The sequence below is a fragment of the Nicotiana tabacum genome, chromosome 5 (genome assembly GCF_000715075.1).
Source record: "Nicotiana tabacum cultivar K326 chromosome 5, ASM71507v2, whole genome shotgun sequence".
Lineage (NCBI taxonomy): Eukaryota > Viridiplantae > Streptophyta > Magnoliopsida > Solanales > Solanaceae > Nicotiana > Nicotiana tabacum.
In genome coordinates this window covers 123,771,870-123,793,416 of record NC_134084.1, presented here as the reverse complement: position 1 = coordinate 123,793,416, position 21,547 = coordinate 123,771,870, and the positions used below count along the sequence as shown (strand labels likewise).

The following is a 21,547-nucleotide window of genomic DNA, read 5'->3' as shown; positions in this document are numbered from 1 at the left end:
TCACGACCCAAACCGAAGGGCCGCGATGAGCACCCAGTGCCTTACTCAACCGAGTACCGACGTAACATATCTTTCTTATCATACTCTCAGGGGTAAATGAGCCAGAAAACCTGTCATGAGATAACAAGAACAAAAAATAAGGGAATACTCAACATATGACGACCCAACATGATATACAAACTTATACATGTGACATACGGGCCTATAAGGCCAACATGACCATTTGTAAACTCAAAACATAGGCCGACAAGGCCATACAAGTATCGATACACATGACATCTGTTTACAAGCCTCTAAGAGTACATAAAATCATAAAGGTCGGGATAGGGCCTCACCATACCAATCAATACATATCCAGAGCATACTGACCAAATAGGCAACTCCGGAGCAAGTGAAGTGCACCAACAACTTCCGCTGAGCTAATAGCCTACTAGGAGGACTGTCAACCTATCAATCGGGACCTGCGGGCATGAAATACATGATCCCCAGGCAAAAGGGATGTCAGTATGAATAAAGTACCGATTATGTAAGGCAGGAAAGCATAAATAAGAACAGTAATGTAAAGAGAGATAGAGGAGATACAACCTGTAACATCTGAGTGCCTCTGGGGGCTACTTACATGAAATGCATAATACATATATATACATAAACTTTTAAAAACATACGCCTCTGTGGGCATCATCATCATCATATCGTACCCGGCCTCAAAGAGGACTGGGTAAAATTGTACCCGACCATCATAAGGCTCGGTAAAATCATACCCGGCCACGTGGAGCTCGGTAAACCCAACTGAGCAGTGATTGCACAATAGGTTCCATACCCGGCCGACTATAGCACGGCTCGGTAGAGTAAAATAGATACTATATATAATGCATGTTAGACTTATGGAATCACATTCTAAACCTTTCGGAGTGACTTAAGGTCGTTGCACCTTCGATTAATATTATGGACATCCATACCCTCAATATGAACCTCAGTAAGATTCAAGGATCATACAAACTTGCTTAGAATAACTTTATAAGGAAAGAACAACATGGACAACCTTAGTTGCTAGGAGTAGATCCGTTATGAAATACCTGCCTTAATGTGTACTAAGCTTCCCATTGACTTATGACTGAGAGTGTCTGCCATAACATTGGCTTTACCGGGATGGTACAATATCTCGACATCATAATCTTTCAATAATTCAAGCCACCTACGCTGCCTCAAATTCAACTCCTTCTGCTTGAAGATGTATTGTAAACTCTTGTGATCTGTGTAGATGTCAACATGGACGTCGTATAAGTAGTGTCGTCATATCTTCAAAGAATATATTACTGCAGTCAATTCCAAATCATAGGTCGAGCAATTCTTTTCATGCTTCTTCAATTTCGATCTCTCTCTTGAAATGACCCTCGAGCCAACGAAATCGGGTAGCCCCGATTTCTACCGTATACAAATACTAATGGATTTCTTGTTCTTTCGTTTTGTTTTTCAATTGCATAAGCCTAAGATGTGGTTATAATTTCTTGGAGTCACTTAAACATAAATGTCATACTATATAAAAAAAAGGACAGAGAAGAGTCAGACCACAAAGGTCGCAGCTTTACTCTGCATCTGTTTCCATGACTTGAACCCGTGACTCCTGATCACATGGAGGTAACTTTACCAGTTACTCCAAGGCTTCCCTTCAAATATCATACTATACAAAACAAAAATTATAATTCAAACACTTAGGATGAAATCACAACTTTGGTCAAATACATAGTCTAGCTACTACCCCAGAATTTATTCTACAATAGACTGAAGCAAGTTCCAGCTGATACATATTCCCAAATTGTCAATTACAACACAATACAATCAAGTGGCTTGTGACATTATTTTACCAGCTCCATTAGGTCCTTGAAATTTTTGGTTGGACTCCCATCTGATTTCACAGCTTCTATTGCTCTTTCTTTTAGCCCTTCAACATTTTGCCTTAATACCTTCCCTTTATCCTCACTGAAAAAGGCATCCAATGCACTCATTGTTCCACTTTTGGTGAAAATTCCACCTTCAATTTGTAAACCTATTTGCCAAACACTTTCCACCATTCTACTATTCAGCTTTTGGTCCCCGAAAAATGGCCTACAAATCATAGGCACACCATATGATATGCCTTCCAAAATAGAATTCCAACCACAATGTGTTACGAAAACACCAACAGCAGAATGTGCCAAGATTTCCAACTGGGGTGCCCAAGAAACTATTTTTCCAAATTCCTTTGTTCTTTCAAGAAACCCTTTAGGCAAAATCTTGACCCCATTTTCTCTTAGTGACCAAAGAAAAGGTACCCTTTTAGCTTCTAATGCTTCTGCTACTGCCACAATTTCATTAGGGGGTAGTGTTGTAACAGTTCCAAAACTAAGATAAACCACTGATTTTTCCTTTTGTTTCTCAAGCCAAAAGATGCAACCACTTTCATCAGAATTAACATCTAAGACTACTTTCTTTGATGATTGTAGAACTAAAGGGCCAATGTTGAGCACCTTTTGAAGCTTTGATTCGAGGTCGTTGTTAATTATTGGATCCAATTCCTCAAAAGAATTCAGTACAACAGCAGTTGCTTTGTGCAAATTTAAAGCCATGTTATATAGCATAGATGGCATTGGCCCCTCCAAATTCTCAGCTACAACTTCTGGTGGCATGTCACTGATTTTTAAAGTTGAAGAAAAACCTGGTATAGTTGATAATGTTTCCTCGTTGGATCGAATTAAATCAGTGTATAAATGAACAGATAAAGAACCAGAACCAGCAGTCCAAAAAGCAATCCAGGGGACATTCATTTTCTCAGCCAATTTACAAGAAAACCATAAGAAAGCATCACTTAAAATGCAAGAAAATTTCACCCCACTTTCCTCCTCTGCCATTTTCATAACTTTCTCAAAATTACTAGGTGTTGCGTTTATAAAAAGCTCAATGGCTTCACGTCCAATAGGGGTAGTGCCATTGGTTTCTATGACACCATCCCAAACATTGTAGATTTTAATGTTTTCTGGTTTTGAAAATTTGGAGAAGATTGAGGAGTTGGATTGTGATGTGTTGAAGAAGGAAAATAGTGTATTTGATGGTAAGAATGGAGATAGTTTTTGGACAAGAGTGAGTAAAGGAGTTGCATGGCTACCAAAAGGGAAAGCAAGAAGTGCAATATGAAGTTGAGAAGTAGTCATTCTTTGTTTTTCTCTTTAGTTTATTAGTCAAGTGAAGGTTTAGGCAATTTCATGTTTGTTTATACAGTTTTGTAGTAGTAGTAGTACTAGTTTTAATGTGGCGTAGAAAAGATGACTAGTTGTTGTCCTTTCTTGTGGGGGTTGAAAATATCACCTACCATCAATGGGGGTTGATCAGTTGATGCATGCCGTGACTTACTCGATATTTTTATGTTTGGTAAAAGTTTATGAAAACGACAATAATCGCTTTGAAAATAACAGTCAAATATATATATAATTTTTTATACTTTTACGACTACTGAATGTAAATGATTTTAGCAGCGGACTAAAAGTGATCTTTGCCCGAAAATTTACTCACTTTTAGCTAGCGTTTGGACATAATTTTGGTTGAAACTTGAAAAATGAGTTTTTAAAATTATGTTGAAAAATAATTTTTGGAAGTTGAAGTTGTGTTTGGACATACATTTTATTTGCAAAAAAAACTGAAATTTTGTAAGTGGAAGAAAATTTTTTACCCAAAAACTGGCTAAACCATTTTTAAGAACTTGAATATTTTTTTGAAAAACTGATCATATTCTATAAACATTATTTTTAATTTTTCTTTCAAAATAAACCGTTAAAATCTATGGCCAAATGGGTACTTAGTTTTTGTGTCGTACTATATCACTATATTATATTATGGTTAAGAGAAAAATGAGATAAGAATGGTGTATGATTTAGTGAATGTTTTGAATGTCAAATGACGCCAATTTAACAAGGTGTCTCCCCCTACGTATTATTTGTACATCATGTTTTTTTATAATTTTATAACTTAAAAAAATAATTTTTTAGATCTTTTATTTGTAAAAATAAACTTTTTACGTATAAAAATAAATCTCTCGTGTAATAAAAGAGATAAGATCGTAAAATTAAAAATAAGTTTGTAAATATTCGCGAAATTGATCCCAAATTTTCTTTCATTTTATTTTGACCTTTTTGATTGTTTTCGGAGAGGTGGGTAGGTACATCAAATGGCTGTAAAGCAACTGTTACCGACCCAATTGTAGACCCACAAATTTGAGCTGGTAGGATTTAATGTAGATTTTGCAAACACGAATTCAGTACTCCTACTTGTTAAGCATATAAATCTACTACTCCCTACAACACTACTTGCTTTATTTGCATACTCTTTTGGACGTGGAAACTTGGATACCGCAATTTTCAGAAACGTCAGTACTTTCCTTTGTTTTTTTTATCGTGTAAATATCTTGACCGCTCAACATGGAAACAAACAGTGTACGTGGACTTGTGTGGAAAGTGCTATAGGTATAATAAACTAGTAATTGTCGGCACGGACGTAATAAGTTAAATGATGTCATTTATGCAACTTTGCATTAGGTTATGCTTCATTTAAAAATATAAATAAATCATATGTATGCTATTTTTAAAGTTTTATTGGGATTTGGTTTTAGGCTTTTAGCTTCTCAAATAGAGATTTTATAAGGGCATCTCCAGCCCTTCCCGGTTTCTCCACAATGGAGCCATTTTTTTTATCAAAATGCATTTCCAATCCTCTATTATTTTTGCCTTCAAAATGGGGATGAATAATATCACTTCAAATTTTGGAATTACTATTTATCCTCATATTATTATTATTTTTATTATTTATCTCTTTTAATTTACCTATTATATTTATGTAATATCTTTATAATATTAATTTTATATTTTAACTTTGGCATATAATTTTGATAAATTATTCGTGCATTTATTATTTTTATGTAAAATTATAAGTTAATTTTATTATAAGTTATAATTGTATATGAAAATTATATAATCATCTCAAAAATGAATGGTGCAAATATAAAAGGAAAAAGGCCATTATTGCCCCTATACTATTAGAATTTAAGCATGTTTGTCCCCTGTTACATTAGTTCAATTCCCACCCTACTGTTAATAAAGTTTATGTAATTACCCCTAACCCTATCGCCTCGTCGATGTGGCAGCTGACCCCCTCTCTTTTTTCCAAGTTAGCTGCCAACTCAGACTTCCACTAACTTTTAATACCCAAAAACCAACGGCTATTTAGTCTCCCAATCCTAAGTTCACTCCCGGTAATTTGATCCGTACCCAACGTCTTCTTTTCTCCCCCAAAATATGCTCCATTGCTAAGAATTTAGGGCTCGACTGGAATCTTCCCAAAATTTCTCTTTTCTTCATTCTCGTCGTAGCTTTGGTTGATAAATGTCGCAAGGTAACTATTCATCACAGATTAGGTGTTGCTGCGGTAGTATAGCCAACCACTTCACTTCGTCTACTCCATATAACTCTAGAAGAAAATTCTACAAATGTTCGAGGCCTAAGGTTACCATATTTTTTAGTTTTTTATTTATTTATAATTTTACTGTAATTTTGAAATCTACAAGTTTAGACTTTTGTAATTATTACCTAAATGTTCTTTTTGAATCATGGACAACCTAGTTCATGTGGGTTTTGGGAATGGGAATATGAAATCTTCCCGCAAAGTGATTGGACTAATATTAAAGATGTAACTTTGTCGATGGAGGAAATTAAGATGCAAACGGACAAATTGAATAATGAAGTAATTGCCATGAAGGCTATACACCAATATGAAGTGGATAAAGTCGTCAAGTTGGAAGATAAACTTGCAAAGACAAGGATGTTGCCTATGATTTCTTGGGGACTATTTGTTGGTTATTTGGAAACCTCGATGATGAAGTGACTTTTTTGAGTTTTATATGTGTAGCTGACTTTTAGGTCAATTAAGTCATGTTGTAGTAATATTCTAATTTATAGTAGAATTTGTTGCTTTCCAGCAATGTTGTTTGATGATGATATTATTGTAGTATTTGTTGGTTAGTTTTCCCCCTTATTGTATACCCTAAAGCAAGAGCTTTTTTCTCCAAATCCTAAAGATGTTTGTTTTCTTTATAAGATATGATAGTATATTATTGGTCCCTATATTATTTAGTGTACAGCTATGTCAGCTTCAATTTCCAGCCATGCTGTACAGATTCTATTTTGGCATGTTGAATAAATACATTCCAAGTGCAAAACTGGAAAACAAAAGACATAAAAGACAACAGCAATCCAAGCTGCAGATTCTAAATGGCATGTTCTAAATTGCTTCCAATCCACTTCATTTGACATAAAAGACAGCAACAAGTATAAATTGTTGTATAATTACATAACTGGAAAATTGAAATTAAAAAGGGAACAAAATGGACAATAATTAATTGAACACCAACTGTTAACATTCATAACATTCATCATCTATCAACATTCATAAAGTGAGTTTAATAAGACAACTGAATACCATATTATAACCCCAAAAGATGTCTATAACCTAGTTATATCATGGCATCCAAATGTCACAACTAAAGAACCACAACCAAAATATAGAGTTTACTGACATGGCAGTAATAACAACACATACAAAAATTTACAAATGTTCAATACTAGAAGCAACGTCCCATCACTTTTGCTCCTTACCACTGCCCTTTCTTGCTTTCAACTTGTTTAGCCTTTGTATCAACTGATTTCCAGTGATGGCAGATTTTCCCTACCATGTTAGGCCTTTTGCTGAGAAAGTAATCTTTGAAGGCTGACTTGCACCATTTGAATCACCAAAAAATCCAATTTGCCTCGTTGCAATTGGTACACTTTGCTGCCTCAGCTGGAGTCTTGTCCTTGCTTCTGAGATGCTCTTTGGTCTTATAGCTTTCTCAGGCTTAGGTTCAAAGTTAAGGATCTCAAAATCTGGATCATTACTAGTTGGAAGCTGCCTTTGAACTGTAGGGGTGGCATAAACACAAAGTTGCTGGACTGAGTGTTTTGACTTGGCTGTGGTGCTTATAAATGGAAGTCATCTTCAGTTGTAATATCTGCAGCAGCTGGTGATGTAGGCTCTTCAGCATCAGGTTCATCAACCAAAGTTCTTTGTTTTTTTTTTCTACTTTCCCCTTGAATTGCCACCCATTAGTTATTTTCCTTTAGAGTACTATTACCAAATCGAACACAATTATATGTTAGAACAAGGCAGGATAAAATAGAAGTTCAAAGTTATTGTTCAAGAGATATATTACATTGGCACATCCACTAGCATTATGTCTAGGTTCTCCACAGTTATTACATGTCATTACTCTCCCTTTTTTGGATTGAAACCATTGCTCTTGTCTATTAGTTGATTCATTTGTGCCTCTTGTTCTTTTTACTTTTGGCCTGCCAACCTGCCTTACAAATTCAGGTGGTTCCATATTCTAGGAGGGCTCTAACTTCTAAAACTTTTCTCCTCTCATAGGTTGTAACTCGTAAGAATAAGTCTGCAGATATACCTCTTTTGAAAGGTACCAGTGAATCTAACTTAAAGGATCAACCTTCTTGTATAGTAGGGCACATATTGCAAGAGGACATGGGAATCCACAAAGGTCTCATGTCCTGCAAGTGCATTTTTTTGCCCCCAAATTAACAATGTGCCTATCACTACCTTATGCCACCTCATAACCTTGGTCAGCATTGCCCTTCACATGACACTTTTGTACAATCCTCATGAATTGGTTATACAAATTCAAAGTCTTGGGACTGTATTCACTTTCCCACCCCATTACTTCAGCTTCATTATCATTCAACATATTCATAACCTTGATTCTGATCTCCTCCAACATCTTTATAATTGGCTTGTGTCTAGCTTGCAATATCCATGCATTGAAGGACTCGGTCAGGTTATTATCAACTGACTAGTTCTTGCAGGCAGTATCAAAGAAGGCCCTACTCTAGCAAGTAGGTGGATACTTTAACAGATCTTTAACAACAACTTTACCATCATCATCCACTTGGCTCATACTCTTCAACTGATCTTGGAAGTCCTCTTCATAGATACTCCAAGCTACCCACCACAGATATTTTTTGTATTCTCCAGATCCACATCTCTTGTACCAGTTTGCTTTTATGTGTCTAACACAAAATCCGTGGTGTGCCTCAGGAAGAATTGTTGAGATTGAATCAATAAGCCCCTGCATATAAAGGAAAGAAGAAGTATGAGAATCTATATTTATTAAATTGGTAAAATAATAAAGTTAAAAAAATAAAGTAAAGTGTTCATACCTTTTGCATATCTGAGATAAAAGTGATTCCTTCACCCATCTTAAGGTCCAGTGACATTTGTAAATGACTTAAAAACGACTTCCATGTGAATTTTATTTCTTTATCCACAATAGCCCAAGATAATGGATAAAAGTGGTTTGCAGAGTCTTGACCAACTGCCACCAATAGCTGACCCTTAACTTTCCCTTTCAAAAAAGTTCCATCCAACCATATAAAGGGCCTCAACCCACTCTTAAATCCCATCTTCATTACATGAAAACATATGTACATCCTTAGGAACCTTCTCTTGCTTTCAGCAAGAGCATCCTTTGATAAGTTAACTACCACATCACTTCCAGGATTACTAAACTTCAATTCATTAACATATGCCACCAACTTATTACATTCATCAGTAAAACTACCTTCCAGATTCTCCAACCTTCTATTAAAGTATTCAACAATGGTCTTGGAATTAACCCTATGATTCTCAAATGCAGGTTCACAAGTGTGCTCATCATATAAAGTCCTGAATTCAGCTGCACCCCCTGAAGTATTCCTAGATATGTGACATACAAAAGGGAAGCCAGCTTCACAAATGTATCTAAGCCTAGTTGGGTCACTTTTAGCTTGCTCTAACCCATAACCATTTGCAAGTGTATACATATTTATTATTTTCCTAGCCTCAGCAATATCTTTGAATGTCATTGACCTACCCAACTCTTTATAGTCAGTCAATTTATCATTAATATCTCTATTCTTTTGTTTAAAAAGTCTCTCTAGTGTATCACAATCATAGTTTGAAGAAACAACATATTCATTGTCATCACAATTATCACTTTTATCACAATCAGTGTCAGCTTCAAGTTCATCATGCTCATTGTGATGGAGTATATTAGGTACATTAATACTTGGCTCACATTCCTCTACAGCAAATAAGTTAATAACATTAAACTGGTTGTTCACAAAGTTCAGTAAAGTCCTAATGCCATAATCACCTTTTATTTCATAGTATGTACCAGAAGGACCATTAACTATTAGTTATTGGATTCATATATACCCCAAGTTAGAAACATATTCATCCACTAAATCATTATAGGAAAGCAAGTCAGAGTCAAAACCTTTCTTAATGTGCAAAATTTTTATTGAGTATGCTACGAGTGGTTTCTTGACCCACTCTCCACCATGATGAAAGACCAAATCCAGCAGGATCATTGTTAGTAAACTGCAAAATAAAGTAAGTTACAATTAATAAACTAATAGATACAAGGGAAAAGGCATAAAGGCAATAAAATAGAATCAACCATAAGTTGAATAAGTCAGTCAATATTAATAAACTAATAGATGCGGCCATAGATATGGAGGACCATAGATTAAAGTATTAAAGGCAATAAAGTGTCCCAGCCCCAACCTCCGATAAATAACGCACAAAAGAACAAATAAAAGCCAATATTAAAATTCTGATTCACTTATTTTCTATAAAAAACCAAAAGAAGTTGGGATCACAAAATATTAAAATTGAAACCCTAAACCACAAACAAACTATTCAATACCAGATGAGGCACATGCAAACAAAAAGAGTAAAATTAGGATTTAATACAAAAGCAAAACACACACTACAAGCTTGAAATTATTGACAAAGATAGGAGAAGTGAAAACCCTAACCAACCAAGAACTACTCTGTAAACCCTAACTTCAATAAATACCAAATTAGAAAAAATTAGAAACCCTATGACAACTACACACACCTATCAGCTTCAAATAAACGGAAAAGAAAAAGGGAACTGAAATCCCTAACCAACAAAGAACAAATCTCAAAGGGGTTCGAAATGCCAGTAAGAGCATCCTTGGAAAATATTTTTGGGATAAAACAACAAAGAGATAAAACTAACAAAACATCAAGTTTTTAGAGAAAAATATCTTACCCTTGATTGAAATCGCCACTGGAAGCAAGGATCCTGACCGGTTTGGTTCTCTCATTTTCTTTGATGTACCAGAAGGTTCGACCAAATGAGGTGAATAAATTATTTTAAGATGGGTTAATTCTATTTATTTAGTGGGCAAACGGTTACGGGTTACGGGTCAATCTGATTTAGGAGTGAGATTGGGTCAATTTGATTTAGTCGTTGGGTTTGGGTATTAAAAGTTAGTGGAAGTCTGAGTTGGCAGCTGACTTGGAAAAAAGATAAGGGGTCAGCTACCACATCGACGAGGCTTTAGGGTTAGGGCTAATTGTATAAACTTTATTAACGGTAGGATGGGGATTGAACATATAGTATAACGAGGGACAAACGTGCTTAAATTCCAATAGTACAGGGGCAATAATGGCTTTTTTCTCAAATATAAAATACTAGATGTTGCTAAAATTGAACTGTGTGAATATAAAATATTAGATGTTGCTAAAATTGAAAAGAAAAAATCACCGATTTGAGTAATTTTTAGCTCGACACAAAAAAATGAAGAACAAAGATACTCATTTTGCACTTAGTAATGCATTAATAGATCATTTATGGGAGCATACTAGAGGTAGATGTTGATTATTTATGTAATATTCAATATGAATTTTACCATAATGTAATATGTATTTAATTATCTTATATCTCAATGATTTCACTTTTATTTGAATTATCCGTTAATATATATACTCTATAATATTTACTTACAAATTATATTATTCAAAAATCTATGGTATAAAATAGTTTTATATTAAATTATAGGTGATGAATATGTAAAAAAGAAAAAAATAGATTTTCTTTACTGGAAATAAAAAATTAAATAAAAGATAATAATATAATATTGAAGAGAGAGAAGAATATAAAATAAAATATTCTTTTTTGGAGTAAAAAATAAAGTAATGGTTGGAGTAACTTTAATCCATTTTGGAGGAAAAAATGGAGGCAAAGGGTTGGAGATGGCCTAAGGAAAAAATTAATTTGTATTTGTTTCTGATGGGTTTACAATGCCTTAGCTTTGTATTTTGATGATCTGATAAACTTACAGTCAATGAAACGGATAAGGAACCCGACACACTTGATACACATCGCAAATTAACGGATTCCAGCTAATGTGAACTGCTACAACTTCAGAAGATAGAGAATCAACACAGGGACCTGATACCCTTGTGTTTCCTTGACAGCAGTACAAAGTCAACTGTCTACAACTGAAAAGTGACTGCCTGCACTGTACACAGAAATAGTGTAGTACAGTTCTGCAGTCACTTCTCATTTGTCTTACCAAGTGATTACATCATTCAAATGATGTCATCCATGTTGTATTAACATTAAACATTACAACAAAACATCACTTAAACACTTGAGAATTTATTCAAGCATTCAAGATCTGACATTCAAGCATTCAATTCTCAAGTACATCAAGAACAAAGTTTAACACCACTACGGACCAGTTCCTAGAGCTAGTAATTTGTATGTCCGTAGTTGAGTTGTAACTTTGTAATTATTCTTCATTGTAATTGTCACGCCCCGAACCTGGGCCTGGACGTAACACGACACTCGGTGCTTGACTACATGTGACCGAGTGAACCAACTGGCTGGCTGAATCAATATGTGATATCATAACATATTGAATGCAGAAGATAAACTAACATATGCTGATATACTGAAAGTCTGGATGATATAAATCAAAGTTCGGAAATCCTAATATAATTTTGAAACATATTTGTAGACAACCTAGATTAATATGAAAATCCTGTGACTTTGTCTAATTGTTACTCTAGTCTATGAAGCCTCTAATGAAGTACTGAAAACATTGACTGTCTGAAAATACTGAAGACTGTAGTAATAATAATGCCTCGAAAGAACTAGGGATCACCAAATAGCTGGTACGAGAATCCTAACGCTCTAAATCATCAACCTATAAATCATTAATTGCATCGTGAGATGCAGGACCCGGGCAAAAGGGACATCAGTACATTTGAATTGCACTGGTATATAAAGCAACTAAAATAAAGAATTATAATTGCTGAAACTAAAACTAAGCTGATAACTGAGAATTGATAATTGATAACTGAAATGATAACTATTGAAACCAAAACTGAAACTAAAACGGTAACGGATAACTGATAACTAATAACTAATAACTAATAACTGAACTGATAACTAATAACTGAACTGAACAAAGAAAGTAAGGATATGAATACTCCCTCTTCTGAATGATGAAAAACTTGTTTATCTGAATAAGCTATGGCCTCGGGCCCAATATGTATGTGCACAAGCTACGACCTCAGACCCAAAAATGCATAAAGCATAAACTACGGCCTCAGGCCCAAACATGCATAAAGCATAAACTACACCCTCAGGCCCAAATACAGGTGTTCAACATTCAGGGATTTAAAATCAGGAACTGAGAATCATACTGCAATACATGATAGTGAAGTACTGAATCACACTGAGTTACATGATACTGGAATACTGGATCACACTGAGTTACATAATACTGGAATACTGCATCACACTGAGTTACATAATATTAGAATACTGAATAGGACTAAATTGAGATATGTATTCTTGAACTGATTATGAATACTGAAACTTCAACTGTTATGGCATACTGAGTAATCTATCTATACTAAGACTCGGGGGCATCAAACCCAAGTCTATATTGAATACGCACTGATCTCACAACATTCAAAATGAAAATCATGAACGAGTTATGAAGCTAGAGAATAAAAGTTCTACAACTATTCAAGGAACTAGGCTAAACTATATTTCTGAGGCAATTAGTAACATCGTAAAAGAAACGTAGTGTAGGGAGAATTATTAACATTACCAAACATAAAGCGTTAGCCTCACATACCTTAAGTTCCTCCTCTTGAGCGTAATACAATATTCGCCAACCCTTTCAACTTTAATCTATATCAATACAAATCAAAGGGATTCCATATTAGCTATAATTCTCATGTTTTGGTTACTTAGGTATTTTTTCAAGCACTTGGTGACATAAAGCTTCATAGTCCTTATTAATGGTGTCTCTACACCCAATAACCCATTCTCTTGCTCCTAAATAAATTCTGAAGTCTCAAATGGTTATAATCAATATAATTCTTTATCATCATAAGGTAAACAACACTCTTAACCAATAATCAACAATCAACAAACCAAATCTATAATTTTTTTATGCTTTTATATCTGCCCATCAACTCATAACTGATGAACAGAGAGTCTATAATCATTAATCCAATGGTTTAATCAATTAGAGGGTGAAGACATTACCTTTTTTATGTTCAATCCCCTTGAATTCGAGTTCTAGGGTTCCTTCTCTCAACAATGATGTCCCAATTGAATATCTAATGATATTGAGGGTTTACCCATGTTAATAAGATATTGGAAAATTGAAATTAACTTAGAACCACCATTAGAACTTACCTTGGGTGGTGGAGGGACCCTTAAGGAGTTCGGTTTTTGAGAGTTCCCCTTTTTAGAGTAAGTTTTTATGTTTTGGCGTTGTGGGGGACGAAGTAGGGATTTAAAATAGTCCCCAAGTGTGCCCCAATGCACCTGCAAGCTTGACCACACACCCGACCGCACAAAATGGCAGTAACACTATCATAGGTGCACGGCCGCGCTCGAGGCACGCGTATTTCATACTGTTCTGTAAAACGTACATAACATTTTGCACAAAGATCCATTTGGGCTCCATAACATATCGTTGGAATGCTATTTCAAAGGTCTACAACTTTTGTGTTTTGTGCTATCCCAAATAACCTACATGTTTTTCACTAAACCTTCTATAAAACCAACCTTTTGTAAACTTCGTAGATTTTATCGAATCTTATGCACCTCATTCTCTATCTTGATTCTAAAACAATTATTTTCACCCATATTCATCCCTCTAGGACTTCATATGTCTAAAATATCAGATTAATACCTATTTAACATATCCACACCTAGTCCGAATTTATGGGGTGTTACATTATCTCCCCCTTTGGATCATTCGTCCTCGAATGATTGTGCTGACTGTAACTTCTGCTAACTCCGGACCTTAAACGGGTTTGGTGGAAACATGAACTTTTACTGACACTTGCATACTAAACTGAATGAATACATGATTACTGAACTATTTAGATACTTAACTTAATGACTACTGCATAGACTGAATATTGGTCCCGCTATGGATACATGAATACTGAACTAACATGGATATATGAATATTAAACTGGCACGAATATTCAAGTTTGAACTAACATCAATATCAGAGTACTAAGCTAGCATGAATATCTAAGTATTGGACTAACATGATTAGTTGAGTATTGAACAGACATGAGCATATGAGTACTGAACTGACATGAGTATCTGAGTACTGAACGGACATGAGTATCTGAGTACTGAACTGACATGAGTATCTGAGTACTAGAAACTTGAATGTTATAACATGACACGTTAAATACTGGACGTACCACTGCTAATTCTGGTGGCAACTCCAACTCATAAGCTAATTGACCGATCCTTCGCAAGATTCATTATGGACCAATATAGCATGGACTATCCTTCCCCTTCTTCCCAAATCTTATAACGCCTTTCATAGGCAAAAATTTCAGAAACACCCAATCATCAACTTGAAACTCTAGGTCTCTATGCCACACTCTCGAATAGGACTTTTGGCGGCTCTAAGCTGTCTTCAAATGCTCTTGAATCAACTTAACTTTCTCCATTGAGACCAAATTTGGTCCCAACAACTCTGCTTCATCAACTTTGAACCAACCAATTGGCGATCTACACCTTTGCCCGTATAGAGTCTCGCACGTGCCTCTTGAAACTAGAATGGTAGGTGTTATTATTACCAAGGTCAATGAGAGGTATATGATCATCACAATTACGTGTAACATCAAGGAAATATCCTAAACTGTTTGAATAATGCGCTCTGCCTCGCCATCTTTCTGAGGATGAAAAACTTGTTCCTAATCCTTTATGAAAGAACTTCTAAGCATTCATTTTAAACTGAGCACCACAGTCCGAAATAACGGACAACGGAGCCCTATGCAATCAGACGATTTTCTGAATGTACAACTTGGTATAATCTTCTACTGAATCTGTAGTTTTTATTAGCAAGAAGTGCACTGACTTGGTAAGTCGATTTACAATCACTCTATCAAATCATGCTTCCAAATTGAGCAAGATGATCATGTTATACATTCCATATTTACCGTCTCCACTTAAAATATGTGTATTATGTGGTAAAACACTGGGCTTTCTGCTGCTTGACTTTCACTTACTAATAATTCAGACACTTGGCCATAAAGTCTGCAATGTTTTTTTTCATGCCGTTCCACCAATAAATATCCTTAAGGCCATGATACATCTTTGGGGAACCTGGATGGAAAGAATACCTGGAATTATGGGCTTCTAACATGATCTTCCCTCTTTAAGTCCATCTATGTCTGGAACATACAATCTGTCTTGGTACCTCAAAGTACCATCATCTCCCCCTTGTATAAAAACCATCATCTTATGCTTGTGAATCCCCTCTTTCAGCTACAATAAGTAGGTATCATCAAACTATTTCTCCTTCACTTCGGCTACTAAGGAGGAACAAGTCATATTCTAGACAAAAACTCTACTATCTTTGGAGTACACAAATTGATCTCCTAGAACTTTTTTCACTAGAGTTCTTGTATCCACCTCAATCATGAGTTATACTTCCCATACTTGATTAACATCTTAAGCACTTCCTGAAAACACTTATAGTATTATTGTGAACTAAGTCTTTGACGTGTACTCTAAATTTGAGAGTCTCATGCAATGGCACTACCCTGATAACACATAAATAGGTATGATTTTATAGCTTTTTTGTGGTCACTTTATCATCAATAACTAAACTCGGTGATCATTCTACTCACTTTGTGTTCCTTACACATGCTAGCCATAATCCCTGTGGTAATTATACAATTTCCCCTCATTACCGAACTGATTTTCTTTTTCATATCCCATGCTAACTATTCAAGTTTCAAATCTCCATCTGGACTTACTGATGGTTTTCACATCACCCCTTAGACCAAAGTTTTATACTTGGGGATTCTTCCTTTTTTTGTTGGGATCCAAATAACTTTCCTTATTTTCTGTAATTCTTTACACTCTACGTCAATAACGACTCATTTTCCAACTTACTTCTGAGAAATCTCTTTTTACTAGGAAAAACTAAATTATTCACATAACGGAAAGCTAATGTATTCACAACTACCATACACAATCTTAATAATTTAACTCTGCTTACACTGTCAATCTTGGAGAAACCATATTTCGATAATTCTTAAAGGCTATTCTACTATAGTTTGCTCTCTTACTGCTAGCTGATTGTTTTTCCCACTATCACCGTACTTCGGATTTAACTTAAACTTTTTGGGTTCTAACATGCGTTCGGTATTTCAAACTGTCATCCACTCACTAGAGTTAACCTGGCTAAGTGAATCAAATTGTGCCTCTACTAGCTCTGCTGAAATTGCTAATTCACTGTATCAACTCAAAACTTACTTATTATTCTTTTACTAAACACCTACTAGAATCACATTTTCTTGTTCTACTTTGCATAACTAAAGTAATGCATAAGGTTATTTCTAACTTCTCTCACCATCCGACCCTGTTCTACAGTCGCATACTTATCATTTTTTTTGGACCACGTACATGGATCACACTTGGGGAAAGTTCATATTTCTTAAACAAAAATAGCATATCTAACCCCAAACTTTCTATATAATATAAAATCATATTATACTATAAACATCCACGGTAATCACTTAGTCACATAACATAAGGGGAAATGCCATATCTTTTATCTTACATCAATAGCTGCTTCTTATAGTAGCTTACTAACGTGGTACTTCTAGTTCTGATTTGAATAAATATGAACAACTTAAAATCGTTCCCTGAAATTCACTATATTTGCATGAGTTATATGAAATCACATCTTTGGCAATAACAAACGTTGCTAACTCATAGGTATTTTACCCTTAGGCTCTTTTCAGTCCAAAACTATAGGGACCAATGCTAGGGTCTGACATCTGAACTATCATCATACAACTTGTGGCTCCATTTCCAAGAATTAAATGAAGTTGTTCTAGGATGTTACACCCCATCTTTTCATATGTGGAAGTCTGCCAAAAGTAAAATGATATAAGATCAGAAATGAGATATTACGTCCCGCATTTTCGTACGTTAAAGTTTCGTCATAAGCTAATCAACGTAAGTTCGGGAATTGGATTATTTTGAGATTATAAGCATTATGCTATTTCAAACAAGTGATGAGTAAATTCGTGAAGTTGAGAGGGTAAGCAAATCGACAAAAAAAAATTTGTCAAAGTTTGACGTTTTGGGATAAAATACGGCCCGAGCTAAAATACCCGATACTTATGAACTAATGTCATATAAGGTATCACATGAATATGATAGCAAGATGTATAAAGTGTGTTAAAAGTGAGTAGTATTTTGAGTAACTTGAGATAATTCTTGATTATGTGGATAATTGGATAATTATTGGTTAGTGGGAGATTAACAAGTTAATTAAGAGATTAGTGAATAATTATTAAAATTATGGATAAGATTAAAATGCCTCAATGTGGCAGCCAAGGGAGTAGGTAATAAGTGACTCATAAGTTACTCTTTAAGGTGGCAAATTAGTGAGCTTAGTTGGCTTAGTCACCATACAAAGTAGGGCACACCTAATCATTAAGGATAACATTCCTAATTAAAAAATTATCTTCAAGTCTCTTAAGAAAGGAACATAGTAACGTTCCTTCTAAGAATTCAAGCCAAGATTTCTTCCATTCTTTCTATTGTTATTTCAGCAATAGTAACGTCCTTTCTAATGTCATTTCTCATCTCTTAAGGAAAGAGTTTCAGCAACGATCATTTTTCAAATAACAATGTTATTGCTTCGGGTATTTTATACGAATTGTTCCCTATTTCGATCTCGTGGTTTTGTGTTTCGTTGCAATTGGCGTGTGTTAGAAGGATTGTCTAGAGAATCGGCTCAGGTATGTTAAAGCTATCCCTTCTTTCCTTTGGCAGGATCTATACGACACAAACGAAACGAACAAATGCACAATTTTTATAAATAACTCTATTTATAGAAATACTAGAGGTTCATATGTTCTTGATTCCCCATATCTCTTATTATTCTATTGTCTGTTCATGAGTCTTAAAAAATACGAAAGTTGATAAAGTTTATTTCATGATACTACTCAAAGGCATAATGGTCTTATGACATTCCAAGAGATTTTATTGACGTACTTCTCATGCATTGATTCATTTATACATGTACATTGACCTATGACCAGATGGTATTTTATATATATATGGAAAAAGGTTACGGCGTTATATACACACCTCCACCTGATCAGCTGGTATATGTTGATGATTTTCCCACAGTGGTCGAGATGATATAATGGGATGCTCTCAGAGGCTTGATGATGTTATGAATACATGTACCTATGCACGACATGACATTCATACACATATGCATGACATTATAAGTATTTCATGATTTACTGAATTATTCAGACTTACAGGTTGAGTCATTTACTCTATATTTCTTCCATGTACTTATTTATGTGCCTTACATACTCGGTACATTATTCGTACTGACGTCCTTTTTTGCCTGGGGATACTGCGTTTCATGCCTTCAGGTTTCGATACACAGGTTGAGAGTATTTCAAGTAGGCTATCACCTCAGCGGAAGATGTTGGGGCGCTCCATTTGCTCCGGAGTTGCTTATTTGGTTAGTATGATTTAGACATGCATTGATTGGTATGTCGGGGCCCTGTCCTGGCCTTATAATGTTTATGTACTCTTAGAGACTTGTAGACATATGTCATGTATATGAAAGATTGTATGGCCTTATTGGCCTATGTTCAGTGTATGAGTGATTATTTTTGCCTTATAGGCCCGTACATCATGTATAAGTCGGTATATCAGGTTGAGTTGTCTTATGTCGAGTGTTCTTTCATGTTTTATTCTTGTTACTTTATATGACCCTTCTGGCCCATTTACCCATGTTAATAAAATGAGAAAGATACGTTACGTTGGTACTCGATTGAGTAAGGGCACCTGGTACCCGTATCGGTTTGGGTCGTGACAAAAGAGGTAAAACACATACGAATATACTACCATGCACAAACTTATCCTTCAAAGTATACCATCATCTGATAAATCACTTCCTGCGCCATCCGGTGAGTCTTGGTCTTAATCCAGACCTAAAATATGCGAAGGTTTCGTTATAATCACTGTTACTTACATTTTCTTTGAGAACCCATATGCATCACTGTATACTCACAAGTCACCAAAAATTTTGATACACTAAAAATTGGATATTTGGTAAGCATATAACTGAATACTGGCGTACTGAATAACCATAAACTTGCTAACTGAAAGACTGTATAACTGGTAACTGAGGCAAACTGATAACCATAAGACATGATAAATGCTTTTGTAATTTCTGATAAGGTTATGCTCTAATCTGTACTACTATCCATTGCATCCCACTTTTAACATCCTCTCAAGTCTCATATTTACCAACATGTACTCTATAATTATACCCCAATGGGAAATCATCCTATTTAGAACCTTGGATTTTTCTTGCCTGTCGCTTGAGTATCCAATATATTTGGAATTCGATAGGAAGAGAAGGTTAACTATTGCCCTAAGCTTCATGGCACGATCTAGAGTAGAAAGAAGTGAGATAGTCCTGAATGTCTTGGTAGTTAACCATTTATATGAGTGGCTGATAATAGGCTAGATTCATGTAGTTTGGCGACTATTTATGCCCCAACTTGACTATGTTTCACTGTTATAGGAAGGTTAAATGATGATAAAATGGCTCTAATTGTGAATTTTATGTTTTGCAGGAGCAAGTCGTGCTTATGAGGACTTAGGATAGTGTTTGAACTAAATTAAAGCAAGAAAGCCCCTCGGAGTTGAGTACATGTGAAAGAAGAAATAAAAGAAGAGATAAACAGCTGATCCACTCTAGCGTGGGCCAAGCACGGCCTTAGCGCGGCCACGCTAGAGCAGAAGAACTGGGGCAGTGTTGAAGTCGATTAGCACAGCCTAAGCACAGTCACGAGCGCGGCTGCGCTTGTCTAGGAAGCAGCGACAATGTAGAATACCATATGTGCGGCCCATGCACAGTTCGAGCGCGGCCGCGCTAGTCACTCCGAAACGCAAAAATTTTAAGTGTAAACTTAAAAGTTTAGGGGCAATTCCACTTAACCTATAAGAGGTCCAGTTCGCCTTAAAGGAGGATATCAAGGTTTTTATAGTTTTGTTCAAGGCAAGAAGAGGAAAGAGGCAAGGAGGATAATTCGGCATCGAGTTCTACCTTTCTTCCTTTTGTTTTTATCATTCATGATGAATTTTGCTGTTGTTATTATGAACACAATTATGAGTAGCTAATTATTTAGTCTAAGGTTTTGATGGAACCTGTTGAGGGATGAACTTCTTGTTGTGTTAATATAGTTTACCCAGGTTAATCTCTATTTGTTCAACTACGTTCTTGTTGTAATTAATTGATAGGATCCTCAATTAGCTGTGCCTATTTAGTATGTATTACTCAAGAGAGAGTGCATATTTAGGTAGTTGTTGAACAACACCACTCCCAAAGTATATGAGAAATCAATAACCGAGGGTTTAAAGGTGGGATAACGAAACCTTGGGTGTGATCCAAGTGAGTTGTAATAAAAGTTATCTAGCATAACACGAGAGAGTGTGTCTAGTAATTGTCGTAATTACTCGGGAGAGATTTACGGTAGTAAGAGTGCTCATGATCGATAGAGACGATTAGGAAAATCTATATGAAACATAATAGGAAGGGATTCCATCAATAGGGAAAATCACAACCTTAGATCCTTCTCTTATTTATTTACAACTCAGTCATAGTTAGCTTTTAGTTTACTTAATTTTATTCAGTTATAGTTAGTAGAAATATCACTAAGTGTTATCCAAAACATCTAGAAAGTTGATTATGGAGAATTCAGTGAGTCTGACAAAAGTAGTTGGTAGGTTAATTCCTTGTGGGATTCGACTCTGGGCTAATACCCGGATTATATTTGCAATGACCGCTTGTCCTTTTTATAAGGCATAGTTGGGTGTGATTAGTGGCCGGCACACACATATAAAGGACACTCCACTGGACACGGCTTCATAGACTCCCTAGGACTCTTGAACCTAATGCTCTAATACCAAGCTTTATCACACCCCGAACCTGGGCCTAGACATAACACGACACTCGGTGCTTGACTACATGTGACCGAGCGAACCAACTGGCTGGCTGAATCAACA

General features: G+C 35.5%; 1 protein-coding gene across 1 annotated transcript; it reads right to left on the bottom strand.

Annotated features, from left to right (window-relative positions):
• Window positions 1–1,686: 1,686 nt before the first annotated feature.
• LOC107822886 (anthocyanidin 3-O-glucosyltransferase-like) lies at window positions 1,687–3,252 on the bottom strand. The gene is given in 1 exon segment (NM_001326108.1): window positions 1,687–3,252. A coding segment is annotated over 1 exon segment (1,332 nt). The 5' UTR covers window positions 3,189–3,252; the 3' UTR covers window positions 1,687–1,856.
• Window positions 3,253–21,547: the final 18,295 nt, after the last annotated feature.